The sequence below is a fragment of the Kwoniella newhampshirensis genome, chromosome 7 (assembly GCF_039105145.1).
Source record: "Kwoniella newhampshirensis strain CBS 13917 chromosome 7, whole genome shotgun sequence".
NCBI classification, from domain to species: domain Eukaryota; kingdom Fungi; phylum Basidiomycota; class Tremellomycetes; order Tremellales; family Cryptococcaceae; genus Kwoniella; species Kwoniella newhampshirensis.
In genome coordinates this window covers 408857-430364 of record NC_089961.1, presented here as the reverse complement: position 1 = coordinate 430364, position 21508 = coordinate 408857, and the positions used below count along the sequence as shown (strand labels likewise).

General features: G+C 50.8%; 7 protein-coding genes across 7 annotated transcripts; 5 read left to right on the top strand and 2 right to left on the bottom strand.

Annotated features, from left to right (window-relative positions):
- Positions 1 to 258: 258 nt before the first annotated feature.
- On the top strand, positions 259 to 3315 carry IAR55_003869 (uncharacterized protein; the record flags this gene model as incomplete). Its single annotated transcript, XM_066946975.1, has 7 exons — positions 259 to 440; positions 553 to 776; positions 944 to 1948; positions 2033 to 2472; positions 2542 to 2641; positions 2721 to 2788; positions 2881 to 3315. The coding sequence occupies 7 exons, from the start codon at positions 259 to 261 to the stop codon at positions 3313 to 3315; spliced, it is 2454 nt and encodes an 817-aa protein (XP_066802354.1).
- A 160-nt stretch (positions 3316 to 3475) lies between these two features.
- IAR55_003868 (uncharacterized protein) lies at positions 3476 to 5043 on the bottom strand (the record flags this gene model as incomplete). Its single annotated transcript, XM_066946974.1, has 8 exons — positions 3476 to 3580; positions 3695 to 3762; positions 3847 to 3938; positions 4093 to 4362; positions 4463 to 4478; positions 4547 to 4701; positions 4810 to 4885; positions 4959 to 5043. The coding sequence occupies 8 exons, from the start codon at positions 5041 to 5043 to the stop codon at positions 3476 to 3478; spliced, it is 867 nt and encodes a 288-aa protein (XP_066802353.1).
- A 422-nt stretch (positions 5044 to 5465) lies between these two features.
- On the top strand, positions 5466 to 6228 carry IAR55_003867 (uncharacterized protein; the record flags this gene model as incomplete). The annotated part of the gene is made up of 4 exons (XM_066946973.1): positions 5466 to 5504; positions 5629 to 5694; positions 5875 to 5979; positions 6160 to 6228. The coding sequence occupies 4 exons, from the start codon at positions 5466 to 5468 to the stop codon at positions 6226 to 6228; spliced, it is 279 nt and encodes a 92-aa protein (XP_066802352.1).
- Positions 6229 to 8981: 2753 nt separating this feature from the next.
- Positions 8982 to 12709, top strand: IAR55_003866 (uncharacterized protein; the record flags this gene model as incomplete). The annotated part of the gene is made up of 8 exons (XM_066946972.1): positions 8982 to 9094; positions 9167 to 9282; positions 9351 to 10207; positions 10273 to 10464; positions 10518 to 10631; positions 10693 to 11143; positions 11203 to 12407; positions 12473 to 12709. 8 exons carry the CDS (start codon positions 8982 to 8984, stop codon positions 12707 to 12709), a joined length of 3285 nt encoding a protein of 1094 aa, XP_066802351.1.
- Positions 12710 to 13272: 563 nt separating this feature from the next.
- On the top strand, positions 13273 to 15732 carry IAR55_003865 (uncharacterized protein; the record flags this gene model as incomplete). The annotated part of the gene is made up of 9 exons (XM_066946971.1): positions 13273 to 13643; positions 13775 to 13823; positions 13937 to 14049; positions 14226 to 14574; positions 14766 to 14918; positions 14974 to 15047; positions 15123 to 15228; positions 15333 to 15491; positions 15580 to 15732. 9 exons carry the CDS (start codon positions 13273 to 13275, stop codon positions 15730 to 15732), a joined length of 1527 nt encoding a protein of 508 aa, XP_066802350.1.
- A 587-nt stretch (positions 15733 to 16319) lies between these two features.
- Positions 16320 to 18443, bottom strand: IAR55_003864 (uncharacterized protein; the record flags this gene model as incomplete). The annotated part of the gene is made up of 3 exons (XM_066946970.1): positions 16320 to 17603; positions 17670 to 17956; positions 18017 to 18443. The coding sequence occupies 3 exons, from the start codon at positions 18441 to 18443 to the stop codon at positions 16320 to 16322; spliced, it is 1998 nt and encodes a 665-aa protein (XP_066802349.1).
- A 535-nt stretch (positions 18444 to 18978) lies between these two features.
- On the top strand, positions 18979 to 20740 carry IAR55_003863 (uncharacterized protein; the record flags this gene model as incomplete). The annotated part of the gene is made up of 5 exons (XM_066946969.1): positions 18979 to 19398; positions 19493 to 19771; positions 19823 to 19975; positions 20032 to 20306; positions 20374 to 20740. 5 exons carry the CDS (start codon positions 18979 to 18981, stop codon positions 20738 to 20740), a joined length of 1494 nt encoding a protein of 497 aa, XP_066802348.1.
- Positions 20741 to 21508: the final 768 nt, after the last annotated feature.

Below are 21508 nucleotides of genomic sequence, written 5' to 3'. Positions count from 1 at the left end.
ATAGTCTGAAAGACACAAAGCATGTGACCCGATGATCATGATGATTCCTTGCAAGTCACATTCCAACATCTCATGATCCCCCCCCCCCGCGTCACTCTGCTGCCATGCATGCGTGCTTGATGCCATCGATAGTGACGGGGAGCAGGACGAGCACAGACAATGTATAGATGTCAAGTCTTTGGTCCTTGCTGATGCCATCGACTCACTCGATATCGTCTTACTTGACACACTGAGCGGTTCATCTCCGGTGGATTCACAATGGCTTTCAAAGCCCTCCTTGCCTTGGTGCTGACAGTGATCAGCGTTCTCGACGTCGGTGTCGGTGTATACGCTCAGACTAATCCCAGCGCCGGGCTTCGATTCGGCCCTGTCAACTTTGCAGGATACGATAATTACGTCTACAGGGATAACGTCACCTCTGCTCAGATCGTGCTTACAGAGTGAGCACATTGTGAACTGCTCATACTACACACTCATTCTGGACAGAAGAGGGACGTTGTCAAGCTGAGAGCACCATCACGCTGACCCATCACTCCCGCTTCGCCTCTCCAGCTCATCATCAACCTCTGAGCCATCAAGGTTCATCGCCGCGTTCCCAAACGGTAATACCGGCGCACTGGTATACTTCATCCCGGTCAACTCGTCAAACTCGACAACGGCACTGGGCACAACACTGGATCTCGGTACTGTCGCTTCGGTCAGTCAAGCCAATAACCAGACGGGTCTGAGTGGGAATTTGAGTTTCAGTGGGGATCTAACATTTGGGGTTACGCTCAGTGAGTTGGACCCGTGTCCAAGACTGTCGCTCTTCTAGGCCTTGCCTCTTCGCGCATAGTTCCCCAATCCATGGAAGAAATTTCCCCTCCACTGTCATGTCTGTCCCCTTGCGACTAGGTCAGACCACCCAGTTTGGACCCTCGACTGACCTCATACTCCTCCGCAGTCGGCTCGGTGCGTACTCTCCGAGACTATGTAGAGGGCGGCGGCGTCTTCCATTCCATCTTCAACTACACGGTCCCATACTTCTCCAATACCACCATCCTTCTGCAACGAAATTGGATCAACGGAACAACCGTGCAATATCTTACCTTTGAAACGCTCTCCAATGGGGTATTCAACGTCACTCCGAATGCCAATGCATCGATCCCGCCGACTATCCGACTGATTCGTCCTGATCCTGCAACGAATGCCACAGTCAGGTTCACACATGTTCTAAACTTTACGGGGACCACCCCCGTCACTCCCTTCGTCCCCCTTGAGGGCCTAGGTAAGGAAAGTCTATTCCTGACAACCGCGCCAACCACCAATGAGTCGACTACGACCAACAATTCCGCCTTGACATCCGTCCTTCAGACTATCCAGAACAATGGCTCAGCGATTGCTGACCAGACAGCGTTCCTCTCATACACTTCGAAGACTCTGGCGGGAGGGTGGCGATTCTTGACTTATTTCGGACGAGACACGCTCCTCGCTCTACGCTTACTCTTGCCAGTCATCTCACCCAGTGCGGCAGAATCGATCCTGGGTGCAGTCCTGGAAAGGACCAACGCAACAGACGGGACCCTGTGTCACGAAGAGACTATCGGCGATTACGCCTCTTTTGTAAACCTTCAGAACAATCGATCCGGTCTGGGAAACACACCTTCATATAGCTATGTCATGTTGGATACCGATTTCCTCCTGTTACCGGTCCTCGCGGAATATTTCGTTAATACTCCACAAGGCGCCGGAAGAGCGAATGCGTTCTTGCAGAGAAACTCGACCTTGGTCAATGGATCTTTTGCGACGTTGTTACAGAGAAACGTGGATCATGTGATGGGTCTGGCCAGACCGTTTACAGAGAATGCAACAAGGGAGAGGCTGGTGCCGATAAGGGATCCGACAGTAGGCAACTGGAGAGATTCAGGTACTGGATTGGGTTATGGGATTTACCCGTTCGATGTGAACTGTGAGTGTAACAAGAACGGGTGGTGAGAATGGGTGTGTGTCGACGCCCGCTAATAGAACGCCATTATTTTTGGTATTTTACCAGGTGCACTAATCCCTTCCGCACTCAGAGCCATCGCGATCCTCTCGTCTGCGTCCCTTCTGCCGTCCAACTACTCCGTGGCGTCATCATACGCCCAGACCTGGGACACCGCATACACATATTTCCAAGTTCCCATCTCACCGTCTCTCGCATCGGCCGCAGTGGAGAATTACGTCACAAGAGCCAATCTCAGTGAATCGTTGCTGTTCGGTGCAGGAAGCTTTAATGGAACGAACATTGTCTCGGGAAGTCCTGTGACGGATCTGGGATGGTATGCTACGGGACAGACCATAGGTTTGACCTCGAGTGGAGGTGGCGGAGGCGGCAATTCCACCTCCGCAGGCAACGCTACGACTACTGGAGGTAATTCGACTGCTGCTGGGAACGGTGGCAACTCAACCTTCTATGCGTTGTCTCTGAAGGCCGATGGAACCCCCGTGGAAGTGAGTGCGAGCCGTGCATAACTCCTGGTGCAAACGCACACTATTTATCGTCATCAATGTCGCTACTAGGTCCTCCATTCCGACCTTGGTTTCGTATTGCTTTACAGCAATAACGTGTCGGAAAGCGTCCTCCAGGCTACTGTGGAAGCGTTGCAGCCATATCCGAGAGGTGAGCTTACTCATTTCCCCCAATTATGGCGCGTTCTTTCAATGGGATGAGATGCAGGCTAATTTCATCTTCTCACAAGGTCTATTGACCAATGTTGGGATGGTGGTCGCCAACGCGGCTTATGACTCCAACATCACTGATTACGAGGTGTGTCGTTTGTGTCTCAATCAGACACAATACCTCTTCCCTCGAACAGGTATCTCACTCAAATTATTGACCGTGATCATTGACCTACACAGACATTCAACAACCTTCAATACCACGGCGCGGTCTCGTGGTCATGGCAACAAGGATTGATGGCTTCGGGTCTCACACACCAACTATCACTCTGCAACCGATCAACCTCGGACCAGATTTCTTCTCCGTCGAGATCAACCAACACCACGACCACGATCCCAACATGGTGTAACAACACTTCACTCGTCCAATCTCTCCTTCAGGCTCAACAGAGATTATGGTATTCCATCGCGGGATCTGCTCCCGCTCTGTATACCGAAGTTCTCAGTCCTCTTTGGTCTGCCAACAGTACCAATACAACGGAATTCACGATCGGGGACCTGGGCGCGATATCGCCCACGGGGACTGAAGGAGATGCTATCCAACTGTGGAGTTATGGGTTCCTGGCTCAGGTTGATCCAAGGACTGGAAGACCAGTAGCTGGGGGGTTCGCCTGATTCACGGAGCAGTAGTAGGTGATCAAAACTGGAAAAGACATGACTGACCGCAGGAGAAACGGAAGGGACCATCTGGAATAAAAGCTATAATGACATACACGCTGATCAATCTGTAAGATGCTGTATCACTGTTATATACGACGAGATATATGTATCACTACTACAACTTCGGTTTGATGAGCGACTTGACACTTTCCGGATCCAACAGACTTTGAGGGTAGGGTAATGACATTTGTCGAATGTGATGTTCACCTCCGTCCACGACCTGCAGATTAAAAAAGGATGAATGAGCGTAATCTTTAATAATGGACGGACAGGCGGAGAGAGCCGTGCGCCAAGAGGAATGGATCAAGAATGGGGCAATGACTTCGCAACTCACCGTCACGGTACCCGTTATCCATGCTGCAGCAGGCGAGAACAGAAATACCGCTGCATTTGCGATATCCACTGAACGAAAAATTGACAAAGGATGAACATTTGGTATTTCAGTCCATAGGTGATCACACTTCCGCAAGGGGATATGTCACCCACAAGTCTCGCCCATTCTGCCGAGCGGTACATCACCTTCCGGTTTCCAGCCCTTGGGCGTCAATTTATCCATTCCTACTGTCCCGCCGATGGGTCTATACCACTACGTCAGCGTTGATGATTGTGCTACATCCGGGACCTGGGAGGAAGGAAGGACTTCAAAGAAAGTTGAAGACTCTCATCATGGGCCCGCCTCTGCTACCTACCACCATGTGCAAGAATGACGGAAGGAGCGAGAGGACAACTGACCCCGGAGCAATGACGTTCGACCTCACGCCTCTCGGTCCTTCTTCAACAGCCAACACACCGCTCAAAGCATCCACTCCGGCCTTGGCGGCGCTCACATGAGCCTGGTAGGGTAATCCCCTGTAGTGCAGAGTAGCAGAGATATGCACGTATGCACCTTTGGAGGCGCGGACGAGGGGCAGAGTGGCTTTGATCGTGTGGTATGTGCCCAGGAGGTCGATCTCGACGACCGTTCGGAAGGCGCGTTCGGAAAGCGATGATATAGGTGCGAGGCTGTGAGTGAGTTTGCAAATTTCAGCTACAGTGACACGAAATGTGCAGACGAGGACAGTTCGGGGGGAGGGGGAGACGAAACGGCCCAAGCGGAACTCACAAGTTACCAGCAGCACCTGAGTGTCCGAGATCAGCAAATCAGACTGAAGTTTCCTGAGGCAAAACCAGATCCAAGACGACTCACCACATATGACAAAATCGATACGTCCAAACGTCTTCTGGGCAAGGTCTACAGCTTTCTTCACTTGATCGGGATCGCGTACGTCCGCCGAAGCTGGAATACATTTTTGCCCCGACTTCTTCGCCAGTCGGTCTGCCGATTCTTCAAGTCCCTTGGCACTATCATCATTCTCGACTTGTCAGCGTGGTCCAAACTGAAAAAAGAACATGGTCGAGGTCTTCTGAAGAAGCGTGGAAAGGTCGTGGTACAATGGGAAGATGGCTCACTCTCTGCCTACGATGATGGCATCCACACCGTGAGACATCATCGTCTCGACTATACTGTAGCATATCCCACTACGTCCTAGACTACCAGTCAGCATCGGACTATTCTGGGCCGAAAGATGTCTGGTGAGCAGATGAGGAGCAGGACGTACCTCCGGTACAGAAGAGGACTTTGCCCTTGAACACATCCGGTCGGAAAGTCGCTCTGCTATCGGGGGAAGGTGCTGGGCTGGACATCGTGGTGCGCAGGAGGATCGTTTCAACTTCTGGCTCCTGCTGCCAAGGTAGGTGGATATGGAGTTTTGTGTTGGCTGATCAGATCATATCAAGATTACAAACTAAGATAGACTGATTCAGAGTTCTGCTTACCCCTCCCTCCTCTCTCCCTTTCCATCGGTTATGAGTGATCAGCCGGACTCTCGCAACGTGAGATTCGCGTGGTATCTACCCCGCGGTTCTGTGTGTTTACCCCGCATCAACTTTCTTGGAATTTGCTATTGCCGCACCCCAAGAACAGAGGAAACAACGTAACATCCTTGCTCTCACCAACAACCCTTTGCCGCATTCATTTTATTTTCACTGCACGTAGATCCAATCTCGACTCGACCGCTTCTTCCGCCTCCCTTGTCCGCTGCAACACGTCGACAAATCATCGCAAAATGGTCTACACAATCGTCGTTCATCTCCAAGCGCTTCCCGTGGGTCTAGTCTTCACTAGTAACGCCAACAGCGTTCTCTCCCAGATCTCTTTGCTGTTTCCGTCATCCTGCCCGTCCCGTAAGAAATGTGGTGCTGACTGTTTTCATCCCCGAATGCGTCCAGGACCATGTGGCAGAGGTCAAAGAGAAGCTGAAGGAGGCGTCCGAGGTGTACAGGAAAGACAGAGAGGCGAGTACATTCTGTCAACATCCACTCGGTATACCCTACACGCCAAAGTCTCGTTAGCTAAATCTCGTTTGACTTTTTCGCCTTGCTGCTTCTCTCAAAATTGATCAACTGCTCGATATACGATCACCATCATCTCATCTTCATTCCGTCTGCTCCGTTCTCCCACATCGCCAATTACAGACGATTGACTGGTTCGTCATGCAAGATCCAAAGGATGAGACCAAATTCTGTATTGTCGAGCGGTACGAAAAGGAGTCATCTCAGGAGTATCACTTAAACAACCCTGTGAGTGCCAGGCACCACTTGTATTGACGCTGTAGAGTAGCGTGTGTGCCCGTTCGGTCGTATGCTAACTATGCGATTCTCCCCTTTCGAACACAATTCTAGTACTGGAAGGTGAGCGACGGATTCTGCGTAATTCGCAGATATGCCATCTAGCTCATACTGATACGCACTTGTTTGCAGACATTTGATCCTTACGTCGTCCCGAGACTTGCCAAGGACATGGATCTCACTCGATGGGAGGAGTTCTGATCGGTTCTACTGGCTATTCCTTTTCGGAAGCGATGCATATGCAGTCACGAGAAATAAAGGTCAAACATGGAGAAGCCGTCTTGGGTCATACACTGACGAACGATAGCCTCATGACAGCTCTTAGTCGATTCGTGACAGCCTGCCACCAATCTATTTAGTGCCAGCACCAGAAAACAGTCTGACCGGATCCTGGTGGACCCGACTGAAAATCGCGCTAGCGGGTTGAAATCGGGTTCCTTGATCTAACTTGAGTCTGGACGAGGCAGCAGTGTATTCCAGTGACCCCGACAAGATCGAGTTGCCAAGTGCCGTAGAATGAATGAGAAGCACCCAACGAGCCCCTGCCGAACAAAATGGCAAAATGGACAGAGAAAGAGTAGCCAGCAGTTGTAGGTTTCGCATTTCAACGCCCTTGGTAGACCGATTACGCGGTCGCTTGATAGAGATCCCTTACGGTAAACTAAGGCCGTGCCGAGCCACGAGAAACGGTTCAACAGGTCTAGAGATATCAGGGACTCATCTACCTCTAACTCTTAAATAGAATCCCGAGCTAAAAGTCAGATCGATTTATGTCATTGAGCTAACCACAAGGGAGGGTCGCAGCAGTCCATAATACTGGTCTAGCTGAACGGACGACTTGATCTCGATCTCGTGTTGTAGAGGAAGCAACTCCATAAATATCGGATCGGGGATAGATGGGAGGGGTACAGAGCGGGGACCACATCTATAACGTGTGCGATTGATATCGTATGTCGTGAAGTGTGTCGATCTTTCATCCATGAGGTATGTACGTGATATGAGGAAAGAGGCATGCATAGTACGAAGAGGAGAAAATCGATCGACCGTCCGGGTGTTTCCAACCTTGTATCGGGTCAGCAACTTCTCCAAGGCCTCCTTGTACTTTCCGATCCATCATTCATTCTCGATCTGCCAAAGGTCGACGCGAGTCCTATACTAATCGTAACTGACATGAACCTCCTCCGTCCCCGGATTGTACAGTTCGATCCATGGTGGCGTTGTTAAGCTGTCTAGACGCCCTGAAAAAGACCATTTGTTTTTCCATCTCCTCCTTGTGTAGTACGGGCGCGTTTGGATCAGTCAGACCAAATCAGTCGCTGCAAGGACACGCACGACCATGCGGCGTTTCGTGCATACAAGCTCCTGGGAATCTCCGTTCGTCAGCAAAGAACCATGAGTCAGTAGAGAAGATCGACGTCGTTGGACGGACCATCCATCCGTTCATTGAAACATTCCTTCCCGGCAGCAGCAGCAGCGGCAGCAGCAGAAAACTGAACCTTGGAGTGAGAAGTAAGAAGACCATGAAAGAGGTTTTGATGATCGGAGAAAAGAAATAAAGTTCCGAAGTAGTCGTTGTCGGTTTTCCCCTCTCTCCTCACTTTTCACACGCGTCTCATCAGTTGGGAAAAGGAAACAAAAGGACAACTCTTCCAAACGACCGCTAAGCTCACTCTCTGGCTCGCTCTGCCAGAAAAAGACAGTTTACAGTTTCCAACAACAAGCTTGGAAACATCACTCACCGGAACCCTTCCCCTCCCTCCGCTGCCTCCGCCTCATCCTCCTCGGTGTCTCATCGACTATCGACGATACACACACCAATCATTACACTCATACAGACGATATCACAACGTCAACAATAACACACACACCACCCCCCTCCTTCTCCGTCATACCATACATTCGATCCTTTCTCGACACTACTTCTATGCGATTCGACAGGTCTACCCACTGATCAACTTCCAACGACTCTTCTTCGACCACTCCCAATCACAATCATCGACAACAGCTGCGGGCGGCCTTCTAGAACCTTTCAAGGGATTCAGTCATAGCAGCTTGGAGACGACCTCGTCCTCTGCAACACGACAAGAGAGAAAGAGAGAGAGCAAGACCGTCTCTGTACGATAATCAACACGCTGACATTCCCCAGCACAATTGAGACGAAGCATATCTCTCCATTGCACCGTCGCTCTTGAAATTGTCATTATCGCCCATCAATTTCCAGCCATCAACGATTCGATCATCAAACCATTCGATCAACATCCATCCGCTTTCCCTCGCTTCCTGAGACACAGTCTGATCATCCGGCTTTCTTCTCATTCCTTCCCCCGTAGGTCGCAAACCCCCTTTTTGGCCACTCGCGACACACGAAACCAGCGTTTGATACCTGGACAACGGTGGTGGTCCAAGCTCTTTTCAAACCAACACACTCGATCAACCAACCCCGACATATCCCTCAAACCCTCCTTTGAAATCACCGTTTCGACATACCTTTTTTTATCGAGTGGTCATCCTTCGAATATCCACTCTCGATCATCCATCCGTTTGCTCAACCCGTTCTCACATATCCAAAACGTCCCTTCATCCAGTTCCGACTCAGCCATCCTACCACGAGTCGTCAATTTCGCAAAGGAATCTCTCGGGTATCCACTCACACTCCTTTGTGATCAAACCCCCTTGTTTGGTTGTCTGAAGTCCTTCCCGTGCGGCTGACCATCCAACCAGCTTGGGACCACTTTTCCACCACCGTCGCCGCCCCTGGTACGCGCCACCAATCATTGTGTATATACGTTCGGGTTGCTCGAACGTCTCCACCTGTTGGCAAATCATCGCGGCAACCTGACCTCTCTGTTCGCCATACCGCTGGTTACGATACACACTAGCGCAGTGCCCTTCTTGGCCTGCAATCCGTCCACTATCCTCCGCACAACCACCCGACCCCGACAGTATCCTATACAATGTCCATATCAGGTTCAATATCTAGAAAGAGAGTGGGCTCTGTGAGCCAGAGAGGGGGCAATGAGGGTTTACCGCCATTAGACATACAGAGTATTCAGATGCCATCCAACCCGTAAGTCTTGTTCTTAGGGCCCATTAGTGCTTCTGTTGGCAGGCAGGCTTACTTTCCGCCATCAATACTTAGTCAAAACGCTCTTGCCCTCAAGACAGCAGCGCTGTCATCTACAAAATCCCTCTATCAGACCTGCTCCATTCTGAGGAAGAGACTACGTTGCGTTGAGGATTTCCAGCCTTTTCTTGGTATGTGGGATAGTCCGGCTGGCCATCGACGAACTACACATTGGGGGATAAAGCTAACTATTCAGCAGATCAACCACCTGGTGCTGAGCCCCTCGACGTCGTCTCGCACATCTGTCACACATTTCGACTCGGTTCTCCCCTCTGTCACCTATACAACCTGCTCATCCCTTCTTTGGTTGATCCAACTTCATCACTATATGCCGATCTTCCCGCTCCCGCTCAGATCGAGTACGACCTACCACAATTCTACAACTCGCCGAATGGAGTACGAAATTGGGCAAAACGACCTGAGAATGCTAAGACCTGTCAGAGATACATTGCGTCGTTCTGTATGGCGATGAAGAAGAGGAGGGAGGAAGGTCGATGGCATAGCGACATGTGGGCTCTGCACGAGTTATGGGGGAAAAGTACAGGAGACGAAATGGAGGCATACGACTCTACAGGTCTGATGAAGGTCCTTCATACCGTCGAGGAGATGCTTGACCATCTGCCAGAATCAGCCATGTCGCCCATCTCGCCAAGTACCCCTCACACCAATTCCTCCTCTTTGCAACTCTCAGCGCTTCGCTCGCAATCTCGGCAATCATATGATCTTCCCTTCTCGATGGGCGGAACGGGTCCGGGAGCGGGTGCAGTGGCCAATATGGCAGCAACGATGAACGGCGGTGTTCACATCGAGAACTCCCGAGGAGGTGCTGAGTCACCATCGCCAACTGGAGAGGATATGCAGAGAGGTCTATCAAAGTCGTCAGCGGATGCCAACGCCTTTAAATCGGTCGAAGAGCTGGTGGCGAGCGAGAAGTCCTATGTTCAGGAACTGGAGATTCTGGTCAGATGTTCTCAGGAGATGTTGGCGGCGCAGTTAGTTTCGACGGAAACGCATCATCAGATGTTTTCCAATTTGGCCAAGATCTTGGATTTCCATGTAAGTCTCATTGTCATATCTGAAATTCTTAACACTACGGGGGTGGCGCTGACTTCGCGATGCAGAGGAAATTCTTGATCAAGCTTGAGATGGAGTATGAACCCATTCAAGAAGGTCGAGGACCGAAAGCTTGGGCTGAAGGTGTTTGGGGCAGGCCATTTGTGACAAGTGAAGCAGAGTTCGACTGCTATGGACCTTACTGCGCCAATTACCTCGACGCTATCACTGTCGTCAACGAGCAGATGCCCAATCTTTTGGTGAGCTCAGCGCACGCGAGCTCGAAATCAGGGTTACTAATGGATATTTCTAGCGCGGTCAGGATCTTCCCACCTCTCAGAAACCTTGTCTGGATCCGCAGCGAGAGTTGCAAGCTTTCATGATCAAGCCTATTCAACGTATCACTAAGTATGGTCTGTTACTGGATGTAGGTGTCTGTGTTATGGTTTGGGCATTGAGGGAGCGTGACGTTCTGACGTCGCATTCAGGCTATCCTTCATGCTACTGCTAAACACGAGTACCCCTACCGACCCGAGCTTGAGGAAGGTTACGCCGCTGTCAAGCGTATCGCCAATAGCATCAACGAGGTTACTGATTTCAAAGCCAAACAAGCGACCGTGCGAGAACTGCTTGACCGTGTTGAGGATTGGAAAGGTCACGAGCTCGACAAATTCGGCGATCTCTGGCTTGACGACCATTTCACCGTCACCAAGGCCGATCAACCGCGGGAGTATCACGTATTCTTATTCGAAAAAATGATGCTCTGCTGCAAGGAGGTGATGCCAGAAAGAAAGAAGTCGAACAAGAACTCGGGCATGTTGAGAAAGGACAAGACGGCGAGTAAGGGATCTATGCCGGAGAAGAGGAAGTTGGCCTTGAAAGGAAGGATCTTTGTCTCCAATATCAATCGAGCGACTTTCTTAGCGCCTGAACCGAGCCGTGAGTGCGATCCTTGAAGCGTTGTGGATCATGCGACTAAAGTCTGTCCCTTGTTTCAGCTACCGATTCGTATGGGGCCCCTCGAGTCTGTATCGCCTGGACTGTCCCCCATCGACATCCCAACGGCTGGCATGAGGAGCAGGAGGACTCTTTCATCATGATTGGCAAGACTGAGGATCAGATGAAGAAGTGGGCAGACAAAGTGATGGAGTTGGCGAATGCGGAACGCAAGAAGCAAGAAGAGTACAGGAATAGCAGATCACATCTCAGTGGTCGATTCTCTGGTTCCGAGAGGCAACATCAACAATCAACTTTCGCTCCTCCTACTCCTGCTGCCGAGCATCCGCCCTATTCCCTTCCACCACCGTTGCCGAATCCAGCTAGCCAATTCAACACGCACGAGGACGAAGACGAGGACGGTCTGCGGAGCGGTAGAACGACTCCCAGCACATCCGGTCACGCCTCGTACACCTCTGTCCATCCCTCAACCGGTCGCCGGGTTCAGAGTCAACAAAACGCGCCAGCGGCACTACAAGCTGAATTTAGAGCTCGCGCTCTGACCGAAGACCAATTTGGACCTAGCATGACTCAATGGAGAACGCAACAACCGATGCCTCCGCCTTTACCTCGACTTGCTTCAGCCATGTCGGCTATGTCCACGGCATCTGAAGCCTCATTCGGGATGGGCCCAAGTAGTGCTCGACCCACGATTGCCACAAGACAAATGAGTTCATCGAGATTACAGCGTGCGGATGAAACAGAGGAAGAGTCGCCAGTGGAGCCGCGGGAGATGTACAATCGATATGGACCGCCTAGAGGGATGGTACGAGCACCTTCGCATGGGGTTGCCCCGAGCGTACCTTATCCCCATCCCCCACCACTTCGAAGTCGAAGCGCATCAAGTCCAAACGTTTATCAGCAACCGAAAGTCCAAACTGCTCCACCTTTACCGAACACCGCTTCGGCGAATGGCGGCTGGACAAATAATGACAGTGCATTCAGTCCGCCGTCTGCGACCAGTGGTCTTGCAACGAGCAGCTCGTCGACACTTGTGGGCGGAACAGCGTACTTCACTAAGCGCATGAGCGGCGGCAAGAGATCCAGTGGTGGAAGTCACTCGACCGAGACATCAGAAACTTCAGACCAACAAAGTCCGGCTACACCCTATGGAAGTGTCCCTGGGGATCCTCGGGGTCCAACGCCAGTCTCAAGGCAGAATAGTGGGGAGGGATCAAATGTGCTCATAAAGTTACGATGCGGTGAGGTGAGTAGTGATGGGTTTCTGCTTTGACAAATTGTGATTGATGAGGCTGATTTTTCGCATCGCAGGACCACTTCTACATTGGCGTACCGACCGAGATCAATTTCCCGACGCTCTACCAGAAAATCCTGAAGAAGATACGAATATGTAGTCCCAACAGAGGCTTAAGCGACGCGCCACTTCAGATCAAATGGATTGACTCGGACGAAGATGAGATCACGATCAAATGTGATGCAGACATCGAAGCCATGTTCGGGGAGTGCAAGGATGTGGGAGCAACACATGTCAACTTGGTTGCGAGATAGCAGATGAGGTGGGGCAATCCTTGAGCCAGAACAGGCGGTAGAAGAAGGTTGCTCGAAGTGGAGAGAAGGAAAGTAGAGACGGAATCGGAAGGAGGTAATCGATCAAAAGAATCATCAACAATCATAATCCCTTTGTTCGTTCTTCAGCATGATTCAGGCTTGTCGAGGCCGCTTGTTTTTCATTTTTGTTCGTTCACTCGTGACGAGGTATACCGATCGGTATTGATAAAGTCATCATTCTTCTTTTTCTCCATTGTACTACGACAGTCTTTCTTCTGCAGACATGATTAGTTGACGAGTCGGACAAAGGAGTATTATTATATATTTATGAACATGTACGAATTATGACGGTCAACAGAGTATGAGTCCCATTGAAACGGGCATGAGCGAGTGACGTCGAGACCCAGTACGCGGGGTGAATACCTCACCTCCGCCTCCACCCTTGTTGTTTGTGTCTATCATTGCAGGCTTCATGTCACTCAGCTGTTATCAGCATGTTTCAACCATCGCGAGAATACTTATCACACCTGATGACCCATAGGCAGAATGCTATTTGACACGAGATGAGGTTCGTCCCTACCCTCTTCCGCCCTTCGAGGCTCTCCTCTGCATGTCGGACACTGCCAATACGGAATACACCAATCCCCGTCATACCCATCACTCGACAATTATCCACTATACTCCATCGACCTCGTCCCCGTCCTCGACCATCTATATCGCCCATCTTCGTCACCTCCGCCTCACAAACCCTTCGATATCCAACGAGGAGTTGGGTGAATCTGAAACTGAGCCTGAACACAGGTGGGGTCCGGACGTTCCATCCTTCGTCAAAGAGACAGGATGTATTCTTCGTCGCTATGCCAGCGTTGAAATCTGGTTTGTTAAATCTGACGAGATTCAGTCTGATCTTCTTACCTTTTGTCTTTCGTTACAAGTGAGTGTATTGCCCGAGTTTGAAACACACTCCATATCGTTGAGAGTGTGGCGAGAAGGGTTACAACATCGACGTGGTCGTATCTATTTGTTGGAGGTTTGTTTGGCTGATCATTTATTTTCTTGCCACAGATTATGGAAAAAGTACAAGAAGACAGCATGGCTTCTCATCCAGTTACCCGTGAGTCCGATCTCTACAAACAGTCACCCGCCATCCTTTTCATATCTTCTTCCAGGGTGGTTCTGGACAAAGCAAAACTTACGAGCCATTTCTGTCCCTCTCCGAAATCGTAGATCTTCGCAGTCTGTATCGTGCTAGCGCTGGGACTTGATCAGAGTGAACGGACGGGGAGATGGAGGTTGTTGCTGATGTCGGAGCATGAGGAAATGGCTTGGTCGAGACGGAAGTGAGTGGAAGACGGGTTTTGTGAAGATTCCTGTATTCGCTGTCTTTATATCATTCTCGTTCTGGCTTTCCTATCCCACTTCAAACTTCCTCCACCCCCCTTGCTTCCTACTCAGTCAGCCCTTTTCCCCGACAGACATAGCTACCGCTAATACATCCTTCTCCCCCTTCCATCAGACACCAGGAAGTCCTTCGCAACGACGGTCCGTTACTCCTCCCTTCCACCGACTCCCGATCCCAACAAGTCTCACGAGTGATGACCCGTCTCGTGACCGCGCTAGAAGAACAAGACAACCACATCGTCTCAGGCGCAAGTTGGCCCCCCAAATCCCAAGAATTATCAAGAGTCATCACGGAACGGGAGCTCCTCCAAGCTCAGGGATTGGGCAAATTGGGACCGAACGTGTCTTTCGCGCCTAGTGGGACTGCGAAATCGACGGTGATGCCATTCAGACCAGCGAGCAGCAATCCCTTGAAACGCTTGGAGTTGGAGACGGCGGACTGGAATCTATATGTGATTGACTCGGTGAGTGTGTCTCGGGCTGGAGGTGAAGGATCAAAAACCAAGACGACGAGAAGACGGGAGGAAGAAGGCTTGGAGTGCAGATTTCACGCAGCTAGATCAGAGGGAAGAAGGGAAAGAGCAGGGTGACGAGGTTGACTTTGGGCATATGATTGGGCCGGAGCTGATTTCGTCTTCTTCCACCCATCTCATAGCCCCAGCTGAATGCTTTCGCTCTACCAAGCAAAGATGTCTTCGTCTACACTGGATTGCTCAACACTCTCCCTCCCGACGATACCATTTTAGCAGCGGTGCTGGCTCATGAAATTGCACATGTAGCATTACGACATAGCGTGGAGAACTTAGGAGTAAGTTTACATATCGCTGATCACGGTGCTCCACTGACTGATTGGCATATACCAGTTCCTCAACATCGCCGCTGTCGCCTTCGACGTGCTGCGAGGTATCTCGTTCGCCTTGACCATCTCTTTTCCATTGTGAGCTGGCAGATCATCGTTGGGGATTCGGCATCGATGTTCAGCTGACAGTATGCAATACTCCTTTCACCACAGCATCACGGACTCGGCCGGAATGTTCATCAATTGGTTGAATGATGTGGTGGCCGAGCGAGCATATTCAAGAAAGCTAGAGCAGGAGGCGGATGCTGTTGGATTAGAAGTGCGTTGCAATGATATATCCTCACTTCAACCTTTCTTTCTGTTGGTACGAGCAGACTATTGATGCTGACGCTCCCCCTGGCCTTTCTCCGACCTCCCTGGTAGATCATGGCAACAGCAGGATACGATCCTCGAGCAGCGACAGACTTGTGGGAACTGATGGCTGCAGTCGAGATAGATGCAGCTGCTTCCGGTCATCCGGTCAGCGTGGAGAATCGTTTCGCTCTACTCCGGACACATCCCACCAGCGAAGCGAGACTGCAGGTGAGTCCTCATTATCGTCTGGCAATGCGAGATGCGAGGGGAAACCTGACTGACCGTCGATGTGGATGTGTTCGTTCCGTGTCGACAGGCATTGGAGAAAGATATGCCGGACGCCATGAAGAGATGGAAAGAGTGTGCAGCGAAATTCAGGCAAAGATCACGACCTTCCGACCCCAAGCCAATCGAACGGGAAGAGATGGCACAGAAGGCAGAGGAGGTGGTGAAGGGTGTGACGGCGTAGATCCTGATCCTGATCTTGATTTTACTCTAGATGTTAGTGACCTTTTCCTATCCCATTATTTTCGGACGATATCTTGGCGAAAAACGATTTGTAATGACCATGCATGAGATATAACCCTATTACCGAGCCAATTGATGGAACTGATCGGGGGATGCGGCGCATGAAGTTGAAGACGATTTCGTCTTCTTCCCTCCTTGTATGAAACATTCCGACGTTCGGCGCAAACCCGTCACGGACTGTATTCATGTATGCACTGTACTGTATAGCATGACGTGTAATGAAATCATGTGTAGCAAGAAGGCAGACTCTCCACGTACTGTAACGTTAGTTAAAATTCCAACACCAGTACAAGTACCGAATCCCAAATCAAGACTATCTTACAAAGAACAGATACAACGAACGCAAGAATACTTACTCTCCAACATCATTTCGGTAAAGAACCCAAAAGAAGCTTTCCGCCTCGCCCCTTCCCCACGCGGTCCTATCGCCCTGACAATTTCCCCATATTCACCTCCATCCTCCCGTGCGACTTGCCCACCCACGATACAATCAACCAGTATAGTACCCCTTCACATCGCCTCCTTACCTTATGACTGTCTGTGGTACATCGCCGGAACAGGTTTCGCCCAGATGACCGTCTCTTTCCTTATCCTCTTAATCTCCTCTTCTTCCTGCTCTTTTCTCTCCCTCATCTGTTCTCTCAACATCCTTTCCTTCTCTTCCATCTTCTGCTTCATCGCCTCGTCAAACTTCGCTCTCTGAGCAGCTCTCTGTTCGGACGCTTTACCGGGAGTTTGTCCTCTTACAGGGATCGTACGCTGGAGATCCGATCGCTGCACAGAAACGGATGACGATTTCACGTTCATCAGGTTCTGCGACGATGAGGACGAGGATGCTGTCGATGCAGTGCCTGTTGACCCTCCGGTCAGCTGCTCGAAGACACCCCTGCGAGATGCGAGGTCTTTGGCTCTTTCCGTTTCTCGGATTCTCACAGGTTGAGCCGCTGCTGTCGACCCTTTGCCAGGAGGTGGTAGTCTTGCTAGTGCAGCCGAAGCAAACGCGGAAGTGGTTCTGGGTCGTAGTAGTTTTGACTGTATCTCCTGATGTTTGACTGACGGTACATTCACATTCTGACGCTGAGAGGATTGGAGAGGTTGTCTATTGGCGGTAGATGGCTGGATATTTGTACTTGCCCCTGGAGCCTTGCCGGGATTCGCAATTGCAGGTTGAGGCTTAGCACGTATGTGCAGAGGCCGCGAAAATGGTATCGGTTTGGTCAACGGAGCGACAATTGGGCGGCGACATGGTCCTGCTCGTGCAATTCGATGGGTCTCGACCGGAACGTTCTCGGCGGAGTCATGCGCTGTCTCCTCGTCCACCTCAACGACATCTTGCGATAGGCCGTCCCGCACCTCTTCACATCCAGCCTGTTTCAGTGATTCTGTAGAAGGTGAGAGTCGAAGCAGGCCGGAGAAGAAGCTGACAACCTTTCCCGACATCGATTCGCGGCGGGATGTCGCTTCATGAGGAGTTCGAGAAGACATGGTAGCATTCCCAGATTCTTCTGTGTTGGACGACGAAGACGAACCAGCGGAGAGAGGAGACTTCGGTTGAGGTGTGGAGGTGATCAAGCCGATGTGAACACCATCGAGGTATGACGTCTCGTCATGCTTCTGCAGAGTTTGCGTTGTGACCTCTTCGCCAGTTTTGGACGACCGAGGCGTCACGGACGGCAGGGAAGGATCAGTTGTCTCATTGACTGCCATGTCTCTGTCAGAGACAATGTTCGATGATTCTGTGAGGTATTGAGAGAGCGATGTGGTCTTGCTTGAAGACTGTATCGCACCTAATCGATGCGGTGCGACGTGTTTCTAGACAGGCCAGTGCAGAGTCATCAGTGACATTGCAGCATTTGAATGGAGCTAAGGATCACCTACCCTGAAAGCACCGTTGACCGCGAGGCCTTGTACTTCCTGTCCTTCCGCCTCCTCCTTTGTCCGCCGGATGGCATCTTTCAACCTCGAGCTGGCGGTATTCAGAGCGGCTGGTCGAGAAGATGTAGAAGAAGAAAGCGAGCTGGGATACGAGGAGCAAGACGCGGAGGATGATGGGGGCAAAGGTAGAGAGGGGAGCATGGGAGATAGTGAGGCAGAGCTCGAACGGCGGTTGGAATCAGATAGACGACGTTTGTATAGATCGTCTCGGACTGGAGTGGAAGGTTTGACTGTTACAACAAAAGTGGTCAGCAAAAAACCTAGATCTCTCGTTTTGCAGTCTTGCTGACCTTTCTTGGCTTGTCCGCTCTCTGATAGGAGAGACAGACTCCCTTCCCTTTTGTGAATAGAAAGCGATATCGTTGAGCTGCTGCGTTCTGATCTCGTGTTATCCGTTGTCGACCCTTCTGACATATCGTTTCGGGTGGTATCCTCTATCTTCGTCACGTCCACTTCTTCAGGTAAGTAATCACCCAGATCAAGCGTTTGATCCATATTCTCTCGTACTTCAGTCTGATTGAGTGTGGTTCCATTGATCGATGTAGTGACCAGAGGTGTATCGTCTTTCCGAGGAGATCCCGTCGTGTCTCCCCACTCGAATTCTGAACCAAGAGACACATCTTCAAATATCGGTTGCGCGTTGAGGAGCAGCGACTCGTCTGCAAAGCGAGCAGTGGGAAGCCAAGGTGTCGGAGGTGGCTGAGCGTGAAAGGGCATCTTGATGACAAGCGTGCGATCGATGAATGGGATGAGGAAGCGTTATTTGCGGTCGAAAGTGAGGGAAACAAGCGGCGAAAAGATCAAAATCAGTCGGGTTGACAATGTGTTTATTGTTGTTGTCGAGATCTCGCCAGGTCGTAAGTGGGGGGAGCCAACAAATATGAGGCGAACAACCACAAAAGTTGCGGTGCATCATCCTGGACGTTGACGCATGCATGTGAAACGAGTCTGGATCATATATGTATGCTCAGTGCTGGCAAGTGACGGTGCATATATGATGGAGGCATATGAGGATCACTACTGCGTATTGATCGTGAACGATGATACATGGACTTTGCGTTCACATCCAACAGAGGATGACGATGAGATAGATCTACTGGAAGCGGTCGTCCACCAATAATGACGTACAGGGGCACAAACCGAAAACTGGTCTGCAGAATTAGCTTGGCGATCATCAGCATCATACACAATGAATCTTCTTCTTCTGTCTTGTCTTCATGATCCTCAAACATCGAGCGTCAATCACTCCAATATGTTGGTCTCCCTGACCCTGGCCGCTGCTGCCAGCGCTCTACTTGCTCCCGCATCGGCATTACCTGCTCAACAACAACAACAACAACAACCGTTCACCATTGGCCCCTTTCAACAACAGATCAACCCACTCAAACATCTCTCTGCCATCTCACCATTCTTCATTCCCAATCAGGATCCCACCCCTCTTCCCAAGGGATGTCATCTGACCCGTGTCAGTCTGTTGATCCGACATTCAAGCATATTGGGGAATGACGACGAATACGAACAGACGATGGGTCCGTTCATCGAGAAGATCGCAGCGATGGACAAGGACAAGATCCCGGAAGATGGGGAGTGGGCGTTCTTGAGGGAATGGAAGAGTCCGATCGTGGAGGAGAATTTGGAGAACCTGAGTCAGAGAGGAAAGAAGGATGCCAAGGTGAGCAAAACGTTTCTGCGACCTTGATTCACTCCTTTGAACTTCGTCGACATCAGATAGAGGAGCGTACCGATCCTGACTATGATTAAATCAGTTCTTGGGCAAATACATTCGCAAACAGTACGACGAGCTTTTTCCTTCGAAGAATGAAGGAGACTTGAAGAAAAACAAGAAGAAGACGGGCGCGTCCAAGCCGCCATACAAAGTATGGACCGCGAGCTCAGCAAGAGACATCGAGACTGCCAAAGCGTACATCATCGGTTCTTTCCCATCTCACCAATCGGGCGACGACGGTGAGGGCGATGGCGATGTAGTACAGCTTGTCAAAGTCCCCAATAAAGCAAGAGATTGGGATAGGTCTCTCACTCCTCACGTAAGCCATCGTCCCCATGCCAGTTCAGACATAGGCTGACCAACCGTTCAGAAAGCATGCGATGCATTTGAGAAGCTCAGTTCTCTCGAACCTGCAAACCAATGGCTATCTGTCTATGCGCCTCGAATTCGAGAGAGATTGGGTGGCCGCATGCCTAAAGTCGTGAAGGAGTTGAACGACCAAGATATTCTGGCTATGCAGATGGTGAGTGGGTCGCTCCTGGTGAGATGGACGTTGTACTGACACCTGACATTACCTAGCTTTGCGGCTACGAGACGATTGCTCAAGGGGACTCACCATTCTGTCGTCTCTTTACCGATGAAGAATGGCTGGATGTGGAATACTACTTCGACGTGCGATTCCACCATATGATGGGATACGGCTCGCATCTTGCACCTTACCTTGGGATGCCATGGACCAAAACCGCGAAGCATCTTCTGGCCGGCAAAGACACCGATAACGATGGAGGTCATCCCAAGGCCTTCAAAGGTCTGCCTGGACCCAAACTACCTCCTAATGCCACACACACTCAACTGTAAGTCTCTCTTTGCCTCTCATATGTGCGGTAATGCACAATGCGGCTGACCTGCGATTGTGAAAAGACTCCACCCATCGTTCACTCATCGTGAATCACCCGCTTTCGTCGCAGTTTTCTTGAATCTATTCAACTCGACATCCCACGCTCATCCAGCTTCTGAAACCCCTGCTCTGGACCACCGAGTCCCCGATAGAGCTTGGCGAACGTCCCATGTCGTCTCTTTCCTAGGTCATATCGCACTCGAACGATTCCACCACAAACATAATGGAGATTACGTGCGAGCTGTGGTCAATGGGAAACATGAGATCATGTCAGGGTGCGAGGACGGCTTGGATGGTAGTTGCAAATGGAAGACTTTCCATGACTGGATTGACGAGAGGGCGCAGAGATGGAGCGATTGGGAGTCGGTATGTGATAAGAAAAAAGACTGAGTGAGGAATAATGGGGGATACGTGACCGTGTGAGAGGGCAGAAGCCAGGGACAATCGAAGTACCTTTGTGTCACCATTGCGTGAATCTAGACGCATAGATACAAGATTCAGCATAGTCGCGGCTGGAGGCAATCTCAATCTGTATCATAGCAAAATCCAGCAATCTGACACCCGGACATCAAATGCATATCATAGTCGTTGCTACTTCAGAGAGGGATGACATGTCGGCCCTCTCACAGGAGAGAGCATTCGCTCTGAACACGCGTGGACCAGGAAGCTGATAAACGCTTGCTTGACTCGGGTGTATTCCGGAGATCCGCACGTGAATGCATGCGTTCCCGTTCCGACCTCGGTGTCATGAGTGATCATCAGCAAGCATGCGCTTGTGCAAGATTGTTTTGCTTACTACGTCGAGCTGTATGGATACTCAGCGGAACGATACAGTAAACCACGAAAGAGTGGAGGCCAGGTCACTCGTGGTGAATCCCGTCCTCGATCACCCCCGAGGTTGTCTACGCCGAGGACGCGCGACGCCTCCACCCGCTCTCGATCACTTTCCGGTCGGACCGCCCGAGGTCTTGTCATGTCGTCCAGTGTTGACAAATCACCGAGACTGATTTCTCATGCAGCGAGTAAGCATGTGCGGATGAGTAAGCCTTCATGATGGCCTCGAAGGGATATAAGAAGGATGCATGGTTGAGGAGGAGTTGCGATGTTTGAATGCATAGACATCACAATCAAAAAACATCTTCCTCGCTCGCGACACAG